At 40.6% G+C, this 19,848-nt stretch overlaps 3 protein-coding genes and 1 long non-coding RNA gene across 5 annotated transcripts; 1 reads left to right on the forward strand and 3 right to left on the reverse strand.

Annotated features, from left to right (window-relative positions):
• Positions 1 to 2,260: 2,260 nt before the first annotated feature.
• On the reverse strand, positions 2,261 to 4,137 carry mrm1 (mitochondrial rRNA methyltransferase 1 homolog (S. cerevisiae)). Its single transcript, XM_022194529.2, has one exon. The coding sequence runs from the start codon at positions 3,921 to 3,923 to the stop codon at positions 2,739 to 2,741; it is 1,185 nt and encodes a 394-aa protein (XP_022050221.1). The 5' UTR covers positions 3,924 to 4,137; the 3' UTR covers positions 2,261 to 2,738.
• A 1,286-nt stretch (positions 4,138 to 5,423) lies between these two features.
• Positions 5,424 to 9,306, forward strand: chmp2a (charged multivesicular body protein 2A). Its single transcript, XM_022194545.2, has 6 exons — positions 5,424 to 5,589; positions 7,000 to 7,167; positions 7,251 to 7,430; positions 7,517 to 7,647; positions 8,368 to 8,429; positions 8,511 to 9,306. The coding sequence occupies exons 2-6, from the start codon at positions 7,000 to 7,002 to the stop codon at positions 8,630 to 8,632; spliced, it is 663 nt and encodes a 220-aa protein (XP_022050237.1). The 5' UTR covers positions 5,424 to 5,589; the 3' UTR covers positions 8,633 to 9,306.
• A 104-nt stretch (positions 9,307 to 9,410) lies between these two features.
• Positions 9,411 to 17,350, reverse strand: msl1b (MSL complex subunit 1b). Of its 2 annotated transcripts, none has more exons than XM_022194544.2 (9): positions 17,215 to 17,350; positions 15,958 to 16,657; positions 15,637 to 15,836; positions 15,140 to 15,459; positions 14,936 to 15,000; positions 14,770 to 14,837; positions 13,130 to 13,254; positions 12,964 to 13,036; positions 9,411 to 11,319 (listed from the first exon to the last, which is right to left on the reverse strand). In XM_022194544.2, exons 2-9 carry the CDS (start codon positions 16,567 to 16,569, stop codon positions 11,229 to 11,231), a joined length of 1,554 nt encoding a protein of 517 aa, XP_022050236.1. In that variant the 5' UTR covers positions 16,570 to 16,657; positions 17,215 to 17,350; the 3' UTR covers positions 9,411 to 11,228. The 2 variants fall into 2 exon arrangements, with proteins under 2 accessions (XP_022050236.1, XP_022050235.1); XM_022194543.2 differs by having other exon boundaries at positions 15,098 to 15,459.
• Positions 17,351 to 18,718: 1,368 nt separating this feature from the next.
• Positions 18,719 to 19,841, reverse strand: LOC127531051 (uncharacterized). Its single transcript, XR_007937911.1, has 2 exons — positions 19,035 to 19,841; positions 18,719 to 18,952 (listed from the first exon to the last, which is right to left on the reverse strand). It is a non-coding gene; the product is annotated as an uncharacterized LOC127531051 (long non-coding RNA).
• Positions 19,842 to 19,848: the final 7 nt, after the last annotated feature.

Here is a 19,848-nt window from a genome sequence, read left to right on the forward strand (position 1 = left end):
ACGAAGTCGTCCCTTTGCAAAAGGACGGTGATGTCAAAGACAGTTAAAATCAGTCAATAATCCTTTAAAAAATCACAGAAAAGGTAGAATTTCTTCATGCAAATATAAATAAACTATTCTCATCCGTCCTGTATCTGTGTAGGTTCTCATTCATCCAGGTCATGGTATCCAAAGTTGTTTTATCAATCACTGGACTTTAAGAAAGTTCATTGAAGACATTTCACCTCTCATCCAAGAGGCTTCTTCAGTTCTGGATCCATCCTGTATGTGCACTTTTGGCCTGAGGTTATTCTTCATGCACTAAAGTTCAATAAAGCGACAGTTTTCTGTGTTTTAGCGCGAGTAGCCTGACCTCAACCCCATCCAACACTTCAGGGATAAAAACTGAAACATCAGCTGTGATCGACACATTATCACCCAACATCAGGGCTGAATCTCATTAATCCTCCAGAGGCTGAATGGAGATAAATGTTTGCAGCCAAGGACACATGATCATAGCTCCACAGTAAGGAATGCAAATACTGAACAAATCTAATCTCTCATAGCTCTACCGTTGAAGCTGCTAGCTTCAGCTGAAGTGATCTAGGTAGATATAGAACTGATGTATAATTATTTAATCAATACTGTATCTGCTGTCTGCCTGAAGAGTGGATTCACAGACTAATGTGGGTTCAGTGGAGCTCCAGTTTTAGGACAGGAAATGGAGCTGCTATTACCAGTCCAGTGGTTTTATAATGGCGGAGAAGAACATTAATTATATTGCAGTTTGTCTTACTTGCTGGTGTGTTTTCACTGCTCATCTCTCTGTGTTTTTATGGGGTGTTATTCCTGTAGGGCTTTCTTTTTTTGTTTTTATATAATACACTTATGATTCGTCTCAAGTCGATAACGTGTGGGTGTGTCAGGCCCTTTGAACCGCTTCATGTGATACTCAGCAACACAAATAAAACTGACCTGGTTTGATTTTCACACCAGAGACCTGCATGGACCTTTTTCAACAGCAGACATTTTGCGGAGTCACAGCGGTTCAGGTGTGGTCGTGACGGCTGCATTCCATCTGGGGGAGGTGCATTCAGGTTCATTGTCACAGCGTAGTGAGACACCGAAGGAGCTGACGTCATCGGAAATGATTTGAGTTCAATCTACAGTCAGAACTCAAAATGTCCTCAACAGAGAGAGTCACAGATACGGCTTTATGATTTGAATTTTAAAGTTTAAAAATCAGCCGATGGGCAAAATTCACTTTTTCATTACAGTTTTCATTGAAGTTGAGCAACTCAAATTCAAATATAAATTATTCAAATTCAGTTTCTAGTGCCACATGAAGACAATCTTCTTACATTCAGCATTTGATCTAGTGAGCAGTGAGCAGGTACTCTGTAAATAATATACATTTATATGACTTTAAAAGGGTCAAGATCTATGGATATGGTCACAAAAATGGCATAATAGCTCTATTTTATGACATCTTTTACATAGATGTTCCTGTTCTAATACATTTTCTACTCCCTAAATGATGATTCATGCAGTTTTAAACCATTTTTTTGTGGTGTCAATGACCAGAATTAATTTTGAGAAGTCATATTATCTTCCCTAAAACAATAAAATCTAACACTATGAAGTCGAAAAAGACCTAAATCAGCCCTGAAAAACCAACTATGTGTATTTTACTTGTAATTGTATGCTGTCGAAAGCAACAAATTCCCAGAGACAATAATTAAGAGGTAGCCATGGATACCATAGTCAACTAACACCACGATCAAGTTTAATTTTATTCAAAAATTAAATCTAATCATTAAGATATTCCTATTTGACACCACAACACTGACAGAGCAGGTATTTTTTCAATTTTGTGGGTGTTTCAAGGGATCATTAAAGCAGTATTTTGTCAGTTAAAGCCCCTATTACACCAGTTTTTTTTTTTTAATTTTAACAAAATCCCTCTGTATCTCTAGGCCTGCTGGTTCCTTCTGAAGATTGAACTTGATGAAAAATATTTGGACTTTGTGTTTTTTATAGCCTCACTATTTTCTAAACAGCTGGACATTGTAGTTTTAAGATACTGTTCCTCAAACAGGAGGGTTGGGGACGATTTTCAGCTTTGGATCAATACACATTTGGTGCTCTGGGGAGCACTTGTGGCAGCAGGATGGCTCATTATGTGGGACTGAGGCAAATTAATAGTGTGTGTTCATCGTAATTAAGAAATATGCATTTTTGAAGAGTTTTTTTGACAAGAATGAATCTCATGTTATCAGAATTTCGATACAAAGATAAACTTTATTGATCCTTCACTGGGAAAATGTAAATTTTCATGGACGTGATTGACAATGAATGGGTTTAAAGCATCATTCTTTCCGTTATTTTGGAGGATTACAGTGAAATATTCAATTGCACACATAAAGACCACTGTAATGTTACTAATAGACCAAAAAAGGCTTCGGCTAGAGTGGATCATGTTTCCTCAACACTGGGTCTCTTTTTACCTTCAAAATAAGAATTATGTGCTCTAAAAAACCCGATTCTTTTGCAGAAAACATAATTCGATCTGTATAAGTTGCATTTTGCTTTGAATTGTCACCTGGTGCATCAATTTCTAGGTTTTCCTTCCATAAATAAAGACATTTCTGCCATGAATCAAAGCAGTAAAGAGACAAATCACTGCATAAAGATCACCGGAATGCAATGCAAAGTGTCCCCTTCAATAATCAGATGAAACCTATGCTCGTTTTCTTTACTTAGTTCCTTTTGTGTCTGTGGTGGAGCAGATATCTTTGGTTTTCATCATCTGAAAGCCTCCTGGAGTGCAGCAGAGAGTGGAGCAGGATTCCTGTAGCCACGGAGACGTTGAGGGACTCGATGCCGGGGAAAAGGTCTCTACCAGCTGGGATGGTGAGGAGAGTTTGGCACAGAGACAGCAGCTCCTGGGAGAGTCCTTCCCCTTCACCTCCCATCAGCAACAGCGTGGGTTTGGTCATCTGGAAGTCTGAACACTTGGTGACAGGAACCTCTGCTTCAGGCCCCACAGTTCCAACCACATGCCAGCCCTGAGCCGCCTTCATCTTCAGCATATCTCCAAGGTTTTCATACCCGTACACCCCGATCACCTCCATGACCCCTGAGCTGGCCTTGCTGACCACCGGAGACAGAGGACAGCTGTGGCGAAGGCTGCTGACCACTCTGTCCACGCCAAGGAAGTAGGCAGAGCGAAGGATGGCGCCGAGATTCATCGGGTCCTGTATCCTCTCCAGGACGAGCCACAGAGGGAGGCTGGAGTCTTTTCCTTTGTTTGCCGAGTCCTCAGTGAGGTATCTCAGAGGACTGGCCTGCAGACACACCCCTTGATGCACTGCTCCAGAAGACATCTTGTCCAGATCCTTCTTGCTGACCCGATGAACCTGCACTCCTTTCTGATGAGCCTCCTCACACACCTTTATCACAGAAGCCCTTCGAGAGGACTCCCCTTCTTTAACAAACAGCTTCCAGGCCTTCCGTCTGCCCTGAGTGAGCGCCAGCAGACAAGGAGCAACGCCAAAGACTATCTCAGATTCTTCTGCTTTGGAGGCTGGCGCTGACTTCTGTCTCCGCTGCATCTCTTTGTCCGCGGGGAAATCTTCCAGACACAGCTTCCTGAGTTCAGCTGACACTCTGCAGTCGTCTCCTCGCCGCTGATAGCGCTTCTGGAACGTCTCATTTTTAAAGGCTCCACTCTGAGCTGCCCTCTCTTGTCTGTCTGCAGGCTTGTGTTGGACACTGAGGCGTCTCCTGGCTCCAGGGTTCAATCTTCTATCCTCTGGGCAACGCAGAGCAGCTGAGAAATGATAAGACTCAACCTGAAAGCGAACAGCTGAAACTGATGCAGGTGTGTGCAGCCTCCAAACACGCAGCAACTTGTGCTGGTGTGCAAAATTTAAAAGCCACATCTTAAAAGTCGTTGGAAATATGTCCACAGGCACAAAGTCTGCCCTGGAGAAGCTCAGCTCAGCAGCCTGTAGAGTCTATTAATCCATAAAAGATGAGTCCATACCTTTATCCAAACCTTATATTTACCTTTGTTCAAGCATCTACTACCCTCCAGACAGACATGTTTGTGGCCTTTACGTTAGCTACGCACATGTGCAACTGAGCTGCATCAAGTGAACAGCATTACGACCGGATGTACAGACCTGCTGCCTAGAAAATAAAAGTCTAACATTTGCTATTTATGAAAACACAGAAGAAGCAGAGGCAGTAATACACATTAGATTTTTTTTCAAACAAAATTTCACCCCAAAAAGACGGAATTGCCTATTAGTAACACCTCTGAATATATTGTAGTTCAGCACTTTGACCTCTGTTGACTATGCCAACAAAATCTGAACACTGAATGCATCATAAAATTAAAGTTTATGGCACACTTGCATTCGATTCCATTAATCAGCACAAATATACTTAATAAGGTAGTCAGAGTGAGCGTAAACATATTCTTAAAATAATTTGACAAGATAGGATAAGATAAATGAGTAAAATAATGACAAATTAAAAAGAGCAATTGTTTTAAAACACATGAATCTAAAAGAAGAGCAGGTGGAATCAAAATATGATACAATTTAAGTTATTTTTAGATTGCTCAGCAGCAGGTTATTGCAGGTGCACATGGAATAAAACTGGATTTTCCAAGTTCAATAAAAACAGGTTAACAGCTGCAGTATAGTCTAATCACTTCAGGGTGTAATGAGGTAATGTAAGGGGGGAAAAACACTAAGGCCATCATAAATAAATGAAACCTAGTGTTTATTACACCTTACAGAGTGTCAGGGCTACCCGAGCACACAGTGATGAGTATTATAATTATCACCAGTAATAAATCTTACTGCGGGGTGGTAAACAGAGTCTAAAGACGTCAGAGTCGCTCATCCAATGCTGATTGAATTGTTGCCTCAGTAAGTATTTTCCTACAGTGGAGCAATGCAGATTAATCCTGTAAAGAAAGAGTTTTTTTTTCAACATTCCTTGAAATAGGATACCCACAAAAATATGTGTGCTTGTATACATCTATATATTTGTACATATTTACATTTTGCAAGTGTACAATTGCTTTAAGATGTTATGATTAAGACTAAGCTTTGTATCTGATTCTGGTTATTCTTGTAACTGAGCAAAGCGGTGCTGAAGGGCTTTGATAACAGCTTAGAAAATATCCCACACTGCAGAACGAACATATAAGATTCAATTTTTTAAAAAGTTTATATTTTTCAATGCATATTTATATAGTTGATACGAAAAATAAATAATCTTAATACTGCTTTAACTACAGTCAGTCATAAAAAGTCACAGATATGTGAATGAGTCTTTACTGTCGCTTCGGTCTTTTTCCTTCCTGTCTTGTTATGTCGGTGATTTGACAGCGGTGACGTAACGGTAAAACTTACGTCTATGTTCGTGTATGCGTTTACGTCACTTCCTGGAAGTGAAACAGTCGCAACGCGGAAGTGTCGGGAAGAAAACAAATAATCGTTTAAATTCGCATCGAGTTGAAGTCGGAGAAGACGCCCTGATCACTGTTTACCGTCTGAATTACCGTCTTCTTACCGACGAGCCCGGTTCACGGTAGGACTGACCCCTGTAGTCCGAGTTTCAGCCCGCTAGCCTCAGTTTGAGCCGCTGCTTACAGCTACTTTAATGGAAACAGAAGAGACAGATCTGAGGACAGCCGAGCTAAACACGGCTCAAATTAGACCTCAAGCCTCCGCTCACATAAATACCTGCTCAGTGATGTAGTGAAGCAAACGTTTGGGCTCCTGACATGACTAGAACTGCGCTAGAAAATGATTTATATGCGGACAAACTGTCAGTATTTGCTACTTTTCGGTGTAGGTTTAGTTGCTCTGATGGACTGATTGGTCCAAGTGGAAAAGCCCCAAAGATTTCACAACTACCTGCCGAAGTGGAGCTGATTGATGAACTGATTGGCCAAAAATAACTAATCTGACGTTCAGTTAATTTAATTAGTATTTGTTTAGGAGAATAAAGTGAAAAATTCTGGCCAGTCTCAGGTTTCAGCCTGAATTTGCTGCCTATCTTTATGTAAGGCTCCTGGTCATGATTATTTTCTGTATGGATCAACCTGCTGACTAGTTCTGATAAATTGCTTGTAGTTATTTCTGTAAAACTAATGTGACATCTTCAGATGTCTTCTTTTGTCCAACCAAGTGTGAAGCTGAAATAATTAATCGGTTAGTTTGAAAGTATTAATCACTCACAATTTTTTTATAATTATTCCTATATTATTATTAATTTTCTAATTCCAGCTTCCTCTATTTGGATATTTTTTTATTTCTGCACTTGTCCATAACAATAAACTGAAAGTCCTTTGGTTTTTGAACAGAACAAAATATTTGAGGGCAGCATCTTAAGGCCTTGGGAAACATTTTCTGACATCTCTTGATCACGTATAATATTAAACCTAATTAAATATTTGGGCTTGATATTCCAAAGTTGTACACCAAATCATTCACTGATCGATTCTCATTCTTGTGATAACTGGTGATTGTTTTTGTTATTAATGAATCTTTTAAATATTTGATCACAGGGACGGTGACATCATTTATTATCTAATTTATTCTGACCAATAGATTTTTGCTCAATTAACCAATTAGTTATTTGGTCTTATAATGACTTAAAATGGTCAGTTTAATGTCATTCAGGAGCAAAGAAACCAGAAAATAGTCATTTTGAAGGAGCTTGAGTCACAAAATGTACACTTTTTTAAATTATAAAATGACTCAAACATATTAGTTAGTTAGCAATAGTTGCCAATTAAGTTGATAGTTGACAGCTAATTGATTTATCACTGCAGCTCACTAATTGATCTGTACTTTCATGCAGAGACTATGCAGGAAATGTCCATAAATCAGTTACAGTGGTTATCATAATCATAATTTAGCTCTTGTGTAATTATTTTTCTATGAAATGTTGCTTTACATCGTCTGACATTCTGCTTTCGGTATTTTCGACCAGATGGACAAATTATTCGGTAGAAGAAAGACTCCAGAGGAGATGCTGAGGCAGAACCAGAGGGCGCTCAACCGGGCCATGAGAGATCTGGACCGAGAGCGCTCAAAGCTGGAGCAGCAGGAGAAGAAGATCATCGCTGACATCAAGAAAATGGCCAAACAGGGACAAATGGTTGGTGGAGCTCACAAGGAGGGATTTAATTTGTATGAAGGAAAGAGAAATCGCTCTAATTTGTATCATGTACATCTTTGCAGGACGCTGTGAAGATCATGGCCAAGGATTTGGTCCGCACGAGGCGCTACGTCAAGAAGTTCATCATGATGAGAGCCAACATTCAGGCCGTCAGTCTAAAGATCCAGACGCTCAAATCCAACAACAGCATGGCGCAGGCTATGAAAGGAGTCACCAAAGCTATGGCCACCATGAACAGACAGGTCTGTAACAACATCACTGAAACACACCGGAGATAAAGTACACACCTCCTGGTGTTTACGACATTTTACTTATTCCTTTCCTGCAGCTGAAACTGCCTCAGATTCAGAAGATCATGATGGAGTTTGAGAAACAGAGTGAAATCATGGAAATGAAGGAAGAGATGATGAATGACGCCATCGACGACGCCATGGGAGACGAAGATGATGAGGAGGAGAGGTGAGGGACTGAGAGGAGCAACAAAACTCATCTTTTGAAGATTCATATGTTAATAACTCCTGTTTGTTGTTGCAGCATCTCCTCCCAAGCGTCCCCCAAAGCAAAACATGAAGGAGAAATTACATGTTTGTAAAGTTATTACCAGCAACATCTTAGCTTAGCTTAAGCCTCAAAATTGACCCGTTTAAAAGTTTGAAAATGTGGGAAAAAATACCTTTTCACAGTAAAACTTCTGATGTCCACATTTTCAACATTTTTGGGAAATCTTTGAACATTTTTGGCGGGAAAAAAGAAATGTTAAAAATATTCCAAGCATTCACAAAAAATTTTTTTGTTAATGTTCTTCAAGAAAATCTTACAAGTTTTGCTGATATATATGTAATTATTTTAGATATTTTTAGGATTTCTTTGGAATTTTCTTCCTGAAGGTTTTGCAAATTTTCAGAAATTTGGGAAATTTTTTTGCTGAATTTTTTTTTTTTCAGACAAGGAAACAATATTTTTTGGTGACCATAAATGAGAGAGGGTTAAAGCTAGCTAGACTCTGACCAAAAGACAATATAATCTGTCTAGCAGCACCTCTAAAACTGATTAACATCTTATATCTTGTTGATCAGGTTGTAACTTTGATTTTCTTCTTTATTCGCCCTCCACAGTCTGATATAACGAACCCTGTTTTAAGTTTCTATTCATTTTGGTTATCATTGTGTCCCTTCTTAGTGACGCCATCGTCTCCCAAGTGCTGGACGAGCTGGGTCTGAATCTGTCCGACGAGCTCTCAGGTAAGAAAACCTACAAACATTTTACACGTCTCTTGAGATATTCTCCTCTAACGCCGGATATCGTCTGCGTGTTCATTCCAGGTCTTCCGAGCACCGGAGGAAGCCTGTCGGTGGCCGCGGGAAAGAAGGCGGAGCCCCAAGCCGCTCTGGCCGACGCCGACGCCGACCTGGAGCAGCGCCTGAACAACCTCCGAAGAGACTGAAGCCGATGTGTGGCGACAGCGTGAAAGATGCAAAACATACTCCAATCTTTGTGTCTAGATTCTTTTGGAGCGCTAAGCTGCCTCAGCAGACAGGCTGGGTTCTAAAAGGTGTATGGCTTTCTGTTCCAGGTGTTGTTTTCCATTTAATGCGTGTAATATGTATTTGATCAAAGAAAAAGAAGTCATCAGCCTTCATAGGTCCAGCAGATTCTTGTCTCATTTAAGATTTTGCCAAGTGACAAATGGAGGGAAAGTGAACATTTATTTCACTGTCTGTGTAAATACTAACTCCTCAAGGCATGACGATTTCACAGATTAACACTAATTATTACAATTAGGAACCCAAATGAGAGCTGGTGATATTACAGAGGGTGAAATTTTATATGGTTGGAGTCTAGAAATGTCAGGGTTTTTGTACACGAGGAGGGTTTGGTGTTCTTTGTATCATTGCCACCATAAAAATGACATTTTTAGCGCCCCTGATGAGAGGATTTTGATTATTTTTGTGGGAGGTGACAGCTTATTTGGCAAAGAAAGGTTTGTTCAGCTGCAGTGGAAAGGGAGAGATCAGCATTTTACACCAAAATAAGGAATCAGTGGTGTTTGTTTTTCAGAAACTGTCCTGTTTGTTTTGTTTCTTTATTCAATAAACATTTTTTTCCAGATTTAAATTACTTTTCGTGTGATTAGAAAATCGTTTTAGCTTCGGAGAGAACAGCTCACTACAAATGTGACCAAAAATCAGCTTTAAAAGGAACAACACAACTGGATCCGCGTATCATAGACATATTCATTTTATTCCAAAAAAATTTAACTTTCAAAACTGTCAATTTTGTCAACATACAATCATAGAACAATACTGAATGTACTCAACACTTCCGACATTAAATAATAAAAAAATAACAGCCATGTTTTATGTACATTTGTTTCTGAAAGCTATGTACAGGAAAAAAAAAAGGAAAATCAACTTTCCAAAAACCTGCCTTCACGTAGCAGTTTGAAGTGTTGAAGCTGCAGGAAGCCGTTGCATCGTCGTACGTAGAACAGTTTGAGCGAACGCAGCGAGGAAGAGGAAGAAACACCGGCAGAAAAATCAGACTGCGACCGAGACGAACCCGGAGAGATTAACTGGCAGCATGTTAGAGAGCATACTGGTGGCTATAACTACGGCTAGAAAGCTTATTTATCGTCTAAAACGGCTCCCTTTCGAACTCGAGAGAGCAAATGCATACACATAAGTTGATTTATATTCACTGAATGTAAGCGTATTAAGATCGGAAACACGGAAATCAAGATCAGAACTGTTATTCTCGGATTAAGATGAGGCTGAACGGAGCAGCCAAAAGTCATGCTTTCGATATTTTGTCGTCCAATGAGCAGAGATTCTTCTCCGTTCTGGGGTGAAGCCATGCTATCATCGTCTTTTCAAACAGCTAAATAGAGTCCATGCAGCTCACATATAAAAAGATGCAACTAATAGAAACAGAACAGGGAACAGATCACTGGGTTTCACGCCAACTTTACCACCCGTCAAATTTTCCGTGCCTTTAAGAACGATCATCTGTTTGCTTAATTTTTTTCCCTCCTTCCATTGGATTGGCTCAAAAACTGCAATTTTTTTTAAAATATATGAAGTCATGCTGGCTCAAAACTCCCAATGTCACACTGAACAGTGATAAAATCTTATTGAAGTTGTGTGCGAACAACGATATAGGCAATACACAGCACAATACAGTCAGATTTGGACTTTTTTCCCCCCCCACTTAGGCAGGGAGAATGAGTGGGAAAACTACCCAGAGCAAAAGGATGAAGCTGTATTGCTCAGTGATGAACAGTTGAAGCTCTAGTTTCAGTCTAAATGGCCAAAAAAGCTGCGTTTCCACCATGGAAATTGAGAAATAGGGACATTTTGAACTCCGAATTTTCATTCTTTGTTTCCAAAAGTACAGAAATTGATCATGAGTGGTTGAGAACTTTCTGTCAGCTGTCCTATTTTAAAGACCTGTAGCTGCATGTTGTTCACGGTGCTGCAGAGGAAAGCATACGACAGACGGACCGACAACAACTTACGGTACAGCCGTGCACAAAAATGATATGTAAAAACAGCCGCCGCCTTTTCCCCAATTTGCTAAATCGAGACCGCGGTGTGAAGGAACGCTTCAATTTACGGAAAAACACATTAAAAGTTCCGGTTACTTTGGGTGGAAACGCAGCTGAAAATGCTCTCAAGATTAGAGTCCCCACTTCTGTCCACTATGCATAGGAAGCAACAGGATCTCCAACAACATGGATCTCTGACATGTTACAGAACATGCATGTAACTCTGGAGCAGCTGCTGACATGAGGACTGTAATCTTGCAGAATGGAAGAGGTGCAGGGAGACCAAAAATACCCCTCAGAGCCAGTATTCTGCAGGAGATCAGCTGGTCTGTGGTGACGTGTGGAGGCTGGAGAGTCGTTTTCTCTCCCACAGACTGAAAGCGACAGCAGCTATACACAGCGACTAATGATTTATCCCTCCCCGCCCCCAGACAGGACAAACGGAGCATCTGGGCGTGGAGCAGCGTCTCTCCGCCGGTTTAACGCCGCGTACGTTTCACTTCCGGCAGGTCCGGTGAGGCGTGTGTTTCTTGGGGACCTCGATGCGGCATCGGCTCCGGTCGTCCAGCCAAGGCAGCTCGAAGTTCCTGGAGGAAAACGGCGTTCAGACAGTTTACTTTCAGTTCAGGGATGACGACGTACGAGAATAATTCCTGGAGCAAACACCACTGATGCAGTTTCATTGTCACAGCAACACCAATGCTTCGTTTAAATCTCTGTATCCAGCACTCGTCAAGACTTGACTTGCTGTAAGTTAAACAAAAATTATTTCTTGACTATAAAAACGGCCTTTACAGTCACTAGATTCCAAGCTCAAACTACTTGATGATTTTAGCTCAGACAGACTTCTGAGCTCTGAGGGTTTAACTAAAGAATTCACAGCAATGTTGAAACATTAGTCCAATAAAAGACTGAATTAAGCCTCGTTCTGTGTTCTAAAAAAACCTTGGGAGCTGTCAGAGTCCACAGTATTCTCTGGCATTTCTACTTGGAGCTGCTGTCAGACGAGAGCTGACAGCAGCAGTGAGTGACAGCCAAAGAAAGGGAGCTGGAAAACAACAGCTCCTCCCAGAGAGGATGAGAGAGACGACGACGAAGAAGCCGAAGCTGCCAAGAAGAGATCCTTCATTCTAAAAAGAACAAAACGTCCAAATTTCCATCAGGAATCTGGTGACTGTAAAGCTTTTTTTTTTTTAAAAAGGCAAGAAATCATTTTATAAGATCTTGCCCTGTCTCTTTTCCTCTAGTAATTTGTTGCTTGTCTGTTTAACTTACAGCAAGTCTTGAAAATGCCCTTTAAATTGCCCCTTGGGGACAAATAAAGTTATCTGAATTGAATTGAGCAGTGTCATTTTTAAGCAGAAGCCTGTTTTCCCGCTCTAAACTCCTCTCTACTCTTCATCTCCTTACGGTGCATTTAAGTAACCAAAAATCCTCCATGATGATGTCAGAAATCAACTATTAAACCGACCGCCAGTTATTTTGATATTTAATTTGAGTTTTAAGGGGGAAAAAAAACAAGCTAAATCCTCTGATTCCACCTACTCAAGTTTGAATATTTTCTGGTTTCTTTACTTCTCTGACAATAAACATAATTTGAGTTGAGGACGAAAAACCAAATATTAGAGGAGGTCGTCTCAGGATTTGGGAAACACTTATGGAAATATTTCACCATTTTATGGGACCTGACTGAGCACTGAAATAAACTTTAGTTGCAGCACCTCAAAGCCTGATCTGATTCTCTTTCTCAGGTGTTTTCATTTTCGTTTCTGAGCTTGAATGAACATCGAGTTAAGACGTCTGGGATGAAAAACAGACGATCTTCTCTTCCATTATTGCAATCACATAAATTGCAAGAGTTTAAGACAATCTCCAGAGGGAAACAACGGAGGGAATGTCTTGTAAAAAATGTTGTTAATTATGATAAACAAGCTGTTACAACTAATAATTTCATGACAAAGAGCACCAGTGCTGTTCTGGAGACATCTACGTTGGTTTTTACAATAATTTATAACAAATATTTTAACTCAACAAGCAGAATTTAACCCTTCTTTAACACTGTAGCAAAATCAGGGAGTTCTTCATATCAGTAAACAGTCTTTGATACATATTTTTTTCTAATAAATCTCCATGAGTTTCTTTAATCTGCTGATTTCCTCTTCCATGAAGCATCAAAGACATTTCAGCCTGAGATAGCTGCTCAGAATCCAAAGAAAACAGCTCCAACTTACTGTTGTGAGAGTTTGGGCAGCGGCCGCCCGAATGCAACCACAGGCAAGAATGGAGTGATCACGATAGTTTCAACTGGAAGAAACAATAAGAACATAAAGTTAGACATCATGTCCGTGTTTCTACGTTACACTGCACGCATTCTGGTGCTGAACGGTGCTGCTGTACCGTCTTCAGTGTCGGGATAGAAGGACGACAGCTCCGGCTCGGTCTCCTGGACCACTTTCTTCCTGTTCATGCGCTGCTGCAGACGCTGGAACATGCGCTGCTCTCTGATTCGCTGGATGTCCCACCTGAAAGCCCATGCGAGGTTAATGAAAAAGGCGGGAAGAGGAAGGATGTAACGAGGAACCGCAGCGCCTCCCTGAAGAGCACAACGGAGCCGTGAAGCCGTAGGTTTGCCTTAAAGCCATGACACACCGTGACTCATCAGCAGGAGGAGTTGTTTTCCCCTGACTCAGAAAGAGTCTTTAGGGGGGCGACTAAACAAAACGCACCATCAGTCTCTTCACTGAAAAACCAATGACAGAAAGCTGAATTTTTCTCTTTTTTTTCTCAACATTTGATGGAACAAAAATGTCTATTATGCTTGAGGAAATGACACCCTTTTTTTTTTTATTTAGAATTTTTGGCGCTGATTGAAGTCTCTTTGGGAAGATGCCAAAAATCCTTTATACAGGGAAAAAACCCTGAAATAAAGACTTCACTGAGGGCTGAGTGGGCATCACACCAGATTAAAATTCAGTCATCCAGGAAGCACCAAATGTGCACGACAGTGAGCTTCTTTTTTAATATGTAGTAGTAATTATTCAGCACTATTTCATCACCGTTCACACATTTTAAGTCCTAAAAATGGCCTTAAAAAAAAAAAGGTAAAAATCTGTTGAGCGTTTTGTTGGTTGCAACTAAAGAAAAGGCAAACGCAGAATATTTATAAAATGAAAGAGATGGCAGCGTTTGTAAACCAAAAATAAAACTGCTTTGTAGCATGTTGGGAAAAATGAGTTGCATATATAAAAATTAATTTAAAATTTAAAATTAATTTTGAGTCTAAAAATTTAAAGAAAATAACGGTCACTTCCTAATGTTTCTGTTTATTTTATTATCTTGGAAGGGAAACTGCCTTCTGAAAAAAAGAACAGTGATAATATTGTGCACATGCTGTACCCATCACAAAAATCTGATAAAACTGAAAACTAAACACTTAAAAAAATAAACAAAAGACCTCAAAGATGAATACTAGACATATAGTATTGTAAATATGAAGGGAAAGGTCAAAACATTTAACCATTTCTAGGTGTTTGCAGACAAGAAATCGTACTACAAAAGAGCTAATGACATGTTTTAAAGTGCATTTTTGATTAAACTTTGACTATTAGATGAGAATTACCGGAGCAAAATATTAAAAACAAAATTTAAAAGCTTCCCCTCTACAAAACCGCCTTCTTTTTTATAGCTCAGTTACCTTGACAGTTTAATGGCCTGCCTTGTTATTGGAGTCTCATTTTTCTTGCCTCACATTTTTGTTTTTTCACATCCAATTACTGACTGTACCACTATAAACTGAATTTATGTTCAAAATGTTACCTTATATCTGTTACTCTTCCTGATCAACATCACTTTTCAACCGTAAAATATCCCTTTTCTGTGCATATTTTAGCCACAACTCTTACAAAAACAAATTTAAACTCATAGCTGTTGTTATATGACTGTTTCTTTTTAACTCTAGTGCTCTGTATCAGTCATTCTTACATCAAAACTCAAGAACGTAAGCAGATTTATCGATCACTAAAGTCAGTGTTTGGTACCTTTTCCTCCTCTTCTCATCCAACTCGAGCTTCATGTGACGTTTCAAAAACACACCGTCGTCCAGCGGCTTGACAGAAGCACAAATTCACACATGTAACTCATGAATTAAATGCTTTCGAATGTGACGTGGGATAACTTTGGAAGCTGAATTTTCCTTTGTCTTACCTCAGGAGGGTTAAATGAGGGGTCTTCATCCAAGGGCTCTATGAAATTTTCCCTCCAAGAAGGAACTAGCAGGGAGAAAGAACGAAAGAGGACGTCATTCACAGGCAGTGTGTTGGATTTAAATGATAAAGTGATTAAAGATGGGATATAGGTTAGGCTTACAAACAATCAGCATATCATGTACTACATGAGGAGTCCACTCACTGGCCACCTCTTCCTCCTTTTTAGGGGAAGTCTCACGCAGAGGGGACAGAGGAGGTTGGTTCCAGCAACACAGATACATCTCTGTGGTAGACATGAAGGGCAGATCTTCCATCTGACAGCTCAGCTCAGGCTCCTCTTTGCATGGGAGCAAAATGTCCTTCTCTGGCCCTGATCGCACAGGGACAGTCTTCTCTGGGGTTTCTTTACTGCGCAGCTCTCTTTGATTGGGAGAGCTGGGCTGAATTTCAGGTTTCTGGGGGCTAAGTTTGGCACTTTTGCCACGAGATTTTTGAGCTTTTGAATCTCCAAAGCAGGATTTCCTGTGTGGGCAAGAGAGAAAAAATGAGGCGAGTAAAGTTAAAAGCCTCACTATGAGAAGAAACTTCACACCGTTTGACTTTTGCATCAGCACTAACTAATCATTTTGTGTATTTTCTTCCTGTGGTTTCATTTACACAAACTGGAACCTGTGCTGCGTTTGTCGTGTTTTATGTTACCTTTTTTGACCTTTGCCACCCCGACTAAAGGGCAGTGGAGTGGCTGTGTTGGGCTGTGGACTCTCCTCTATGTCCAGGTCCCACATGTCCTCTTTGTCAGGGGTCCACGGCTCCAGGGGCTGGAAAAGGCGCTTGTCACGAGGAGGATCTTTCCTTGTGAGCTGGAGGCGACGCTCCATGCGTTCAATACGTGCAAGCAACTGCAAAAGAGAAGAAGTGAAGAGAAAAACTTATGAATGCAGAATGAAAACTCGATTGTGTGCCATACCAAAATAACACATTTTATACCATATTAATATTTAAGAATATACTTTTACATACTGTCTCCTTGTCTGCTTTGAGCTCATCTATCTCCTTGTCCTTGGACTGCAGCTGTTGTTGCTGTTGTTCAATGAGGTCCAGTTGCAAGAGGAGAATCTGCCGGAGGCAGTTGGCTTGTGTGTGTGGATTGGCAGGGGTCTTCCTGATGTTCCTCCACTTGCCCTCAGAGGAGAGTTCAATGGATGCTGTGCCAAGGACTCCAGGGACAACCCCCTTTGCACTGTCATCAGCACCGGCATCCTTTGGGTTATTGTTCACAGCCATCTGAGGATTATCCATATTGTCAACAGAGAGGGGTTTACCTTTCACTGGGGTTCCCTCACCCCCCATTGGTCTGACAGGGGACAATATCCCCACAGTTTTATTGTCTCCTTGAACTACTTCTGCAACTGTAGCAGCGAGAGCAACTTTGCTTGTCATGTAATTCTGCTCTAAGTCCTTAGGCTTGGTTGGGATCTCGCCCCCTTGCACATCTATAACCAAGTCGCAGGACTCCCTCTTGACGCTTACAGGACTCACAGTGGCCAACCCGATGTGAGTTTTGTCAAAGTCGATAGTGCTAGCGTGCTGCTTGAACCCTGTGTATGGAAACAGCGTGGATCTCAGAGTCATGGCGAACACGGCCACTTTTCATCCTGCAACGCCTCGGCGAAGCAATTTAACCACCGCTACTTCCCATGTGAAGTTAGCAGCTGCTGTCCTGCAAAACAAAGAGCAAAAAAAATACATTTCTCTTGTAACCGTTGTCTGTTCAGTTAGGAGCTTGGCGTCTTGAGCTGGGAGCGAAAGACAAACACCAGTTACTAACACTTGAATAAACCAAAGAACAGTGTAAGAATAAAATGTGCATGATCCTGGGCATCCCTTTCCTAAAATCGCTCGCCCGGTGTGAATATTTAAGCTAAGATACATTAACTCTGCAGTACAAACACAATAGCGCTAATTCGGAAACAAACTAGACGGTTTAGGAGGATTTTAACTCGTAAATACTGCGCTCGGGCAGACATTTCAGGGCGAGGGCTTCAAACAAGGACTCGGGAGTGGCTGTGTAGGACACTGGCAGCAGCCATCTCCTCCATTTTGGTTCTCGCGAAATCATGAAAAACAATAACAGCTAGCTAGCAGGCTAACGTTAGCCGCTACTTCGACCAACAAAATGCGCGTTCGGAGCGACTCTGCTCTAACGACCGTGTCGTAACGGTCACCGTTCACACAGAGCCGATTTTACAAATATGCATTAATGCGTTTCGAGCTTACCTCGACTACAATTCAAGTCCACCTGCAAATGCCTTCATGTTCCCTCCTCAAGACTTGTTTTAAAGCGCCTACTACTGCGCATGCGTAATTTGTTGGATGGCCATTTCTTGTGTTTTGGAAGGTTCCATCAGAAGGGCGCCAGCAGGGGGCGACAGGACAGAGGTTCACAGTACACAACGAAACATTACGTTGTCATTATAAAATAAAGCGAAAATGCAATATTATTGAGAATTATCATCCAGTCTTTATTGTATATTAACTTGTGGTGGAAAGTGGCTTGGTAGTTTTACTCAAAGCGGAACTACAGCATTAAATCTGTCTATGTGCTGGAACCCTCCTCCCAGCTTATTTAAAAAATGCACCGGAGGGCAGAGAGCAGCAAAGATCAAAGACCGAGGGGTGGGGTCTGGCCTACGTATAGCTGACGTAAGGGGTCAGAGGTTACAAGGGCTAAACCGTATTGGTGCTATATTTTAAAAAGATAATTATAGCAGCAAAATTCTACTAAAAGCGTATTTTATAAACAGAGGCTTAGACTCTAGTTTCATTTAATGTTGAAGGCAAGTCACTGTTATTTAAATTGCACATTTAAAGCATTGCTTTCCTATGAAATAGTAAGATTGACATTACAAATTTATCGGAATAGTATTTATTACATAAATTTCTATAAATATTTAATATATTGGTAAATATATAAATATATATATTAATACCCTACAATGCTATTTATTATAAATATCTACCTTAATAATTAGAATATTAGAGTTATGAACTCATAATAGTATTTTTAAAATAATTTTATATAAATAATTCAAATATTATCAGGGAAGTTTGACTAAAAGTGTATTTTACAAACAGATGCCTAGAGTCTAGTTTCATTTCATGTTGAAGTCATGTCACTGCAGATTTAAAACATTGCTTTCCTGTGGAGTAGTAAGATTGACATAACAAATTTACTGTAATAATATTTATTACATAAATTTGTATAAATAATTCAAATATGATTAATACCATGCAGCAATATTTATCATAATTATTTACCTCATTAATTAGAATATTATAAAGACACTACAATAATATATTTTAAAATCAATTTACAATAATAATTTAAACTTTAATTAAGACCTACAATATAATAAGAATGAACCTGACCAAGTTAAATTTTGTAAGTTAAATCAAACTTTCTCTGTTCAGTAAGTGTGTCATTAAGCTGCACATATTTACTATTAAAGATCAGTTTTATTTTCAGCTAGTAAGAGTCTCAAACATTCAGTAAGGTGAGAAGCTACCAACCTAGTGTGTTTAATGATTCATTTATATAAGTCTGCTTGATGTTTGATTGCAGCTCTATATAGACAGGTAGACTGTAGAGCAACTGGGTTTGACTTTTTTTTTTTTTTTTTTTTTTTAAGTCTTAAACCTAATACATGACCTGAAATCAGGCCTTTTGTGTCACGAATGAGCGGGTTGGACCCGGGCAGAGAGCCACACTACCAAGGCTGGCTGAAATGAAGGTGCTTTATTGTTAGGGGTGAAAAGTGGCTCGGTGGGGGGAAAACCAAGGTGCAGGAGCGGGGAGCGGCTGGTGTAGTGGGGGGTTTTGGCCAGGAACGGGGGGGTCCAGGCAGGAATGGGGGTCCAGGCAGGAACAGGGGGGTCCAGGAGGGGGAAACCGGTGATGACTGGGTTGGGGAGAGCCGGAGGGGAAGGAGGATGGCGGGGATCCCGGACAGCTGAACTGTGGGCGAGGAGCAGGAGAAAACAACATAAGAGAAGGCAAAACTTAACAGGTTTAACAGAAGGCTAGAGAGCAAACTGACTGTGAGGTCTTTGTTCAACAATCTGGCAGGGAGTGGAAGGATGAGCCGGTTCTTATTGTGGTGGGGAGTAATCAGTGTGATGTCCCTCAGCTGTCCGGGAGCCGTGGAGGTGGTTGATTGCCTGAGTGGAGTCAGCTGGGAAGCTGAACTCCACTCAGACGCCGAGCTGTAAAGGGAGAGACAGGGCAGAGGAGCAGATGGGAGACCGGAGCATGAGAGGGAGAGGAACAGGAGAAGGAGAAAGGAGGAGATGGGAAAGGGGGTATTTGGGGATGTCAGGTGGGAAGGACGGGGGTGAGGAAGGAGCCCTGACATTTTGCTTGCCCAGGAAAAGAATAAAGTGTGCAGGGGGAAAAGATTTGTCTCAAAAGAATAGTTTGGCTTTGGTAAGTGAAGTTATAATATTAAATGTTACTCCACACGGGGTAGAAGCTGGTGCTTATAGGCTCCAAGCTGTTGCAGGATGTATAAACAAAGTTAGAAATAACATTTCTTTTTAAGATAACATTCAGTGAAAGATTCTTTATCGTCATGTATCATAAGCAAACCACTTCTTTTGCTCATACAATCAAGGCACGACTTTTTCATTAGTTTAATGGTGTGTGTGATTTCTGTGGGCTGAAAACTGTTTGACAAACTTAAATTAGTTCACTCTCTGCATTGTTACCGGTTTGTCTTATCAGTAGTCACCTTTTTATGTGTGTTTCATTAATTACTTAATGTGGTGGAAATAAAATGTTTTTGCAGCTGTGAATAAACCGTATATAAGCTCATTTTCTGAAGGCAGCCCACCATGGAAAGCAGCTGACGAATC

The sequence above is a fragment of the Acanthochromis polyacanthus genome, chromosome 19 (genome assembly GCF_021347895.1).
Source record: "Acanthochromis polyacanthus isolate Apoly-LR-REF ecotype Palm Island chromosome 19, KAUST_Apoly_ChrSc, whole genome shotgun sequence".
In the NCBI taxonomy this organism is placed as follows: domain Eukaryota; kingdom Metazoa; phylum Chordata; class Actinopteri; family Pomacentridae; genus Acanthochromis; species Acanthochromis polyacanthus.

Bases quoted from the DNA above. Each gene is read 5' to 3' on its own strand.
- mrm1 (XM_022194529.2), bottom strand. From the start codon at position 3,923: ATGTGGCTTTTAAATTTTGCACACCAGCACAAGTTGCTGCGTGTTTGG.
- msl1b (XM_022194543.2), bottom strand. From the start codon at position 16,569: ATGACTCTGAGATCCACGCTGTTTCCATACACAGGGTTCAAGCAGCAC. The intron at 15,001-15,097 runs GTAAGCCTAACC...TCTCCCTGCTAG, and splicing joins ACATGATATGCTGATTGTTT to TTCCTTCTTGGAGGGAAAAT. The intron at 14,838-14,935 runs GTAAGACAAAGG...GCTTCTGTCAAG, and splicing joins CCTCATTTAACCCTCCTGAG to CCGCTGGACGACGGTGTGTT.
- chmp2a (XM_022194545.2), top strand. From the start codon at position 7,000: ATGGACAAATTATTCGGTAGAAGAAAGACTCCAGAGGAGATGCTGAGG. The intron at 7,168-7,250 runs GTTGGTGGAGCT...ACATCTTTGCAG, and splicing joins TGGCCAAACAGGGACAAATG to GACGCTGTGAAGATCATGGC. The intron at 7,648-8,367 runs GTGAGGGACTGA...GTCCCTTCTTAG, and splicing joins GAAGATGATGAGGAGGAGAG to TGACGCCATCGTCTCCCAAG.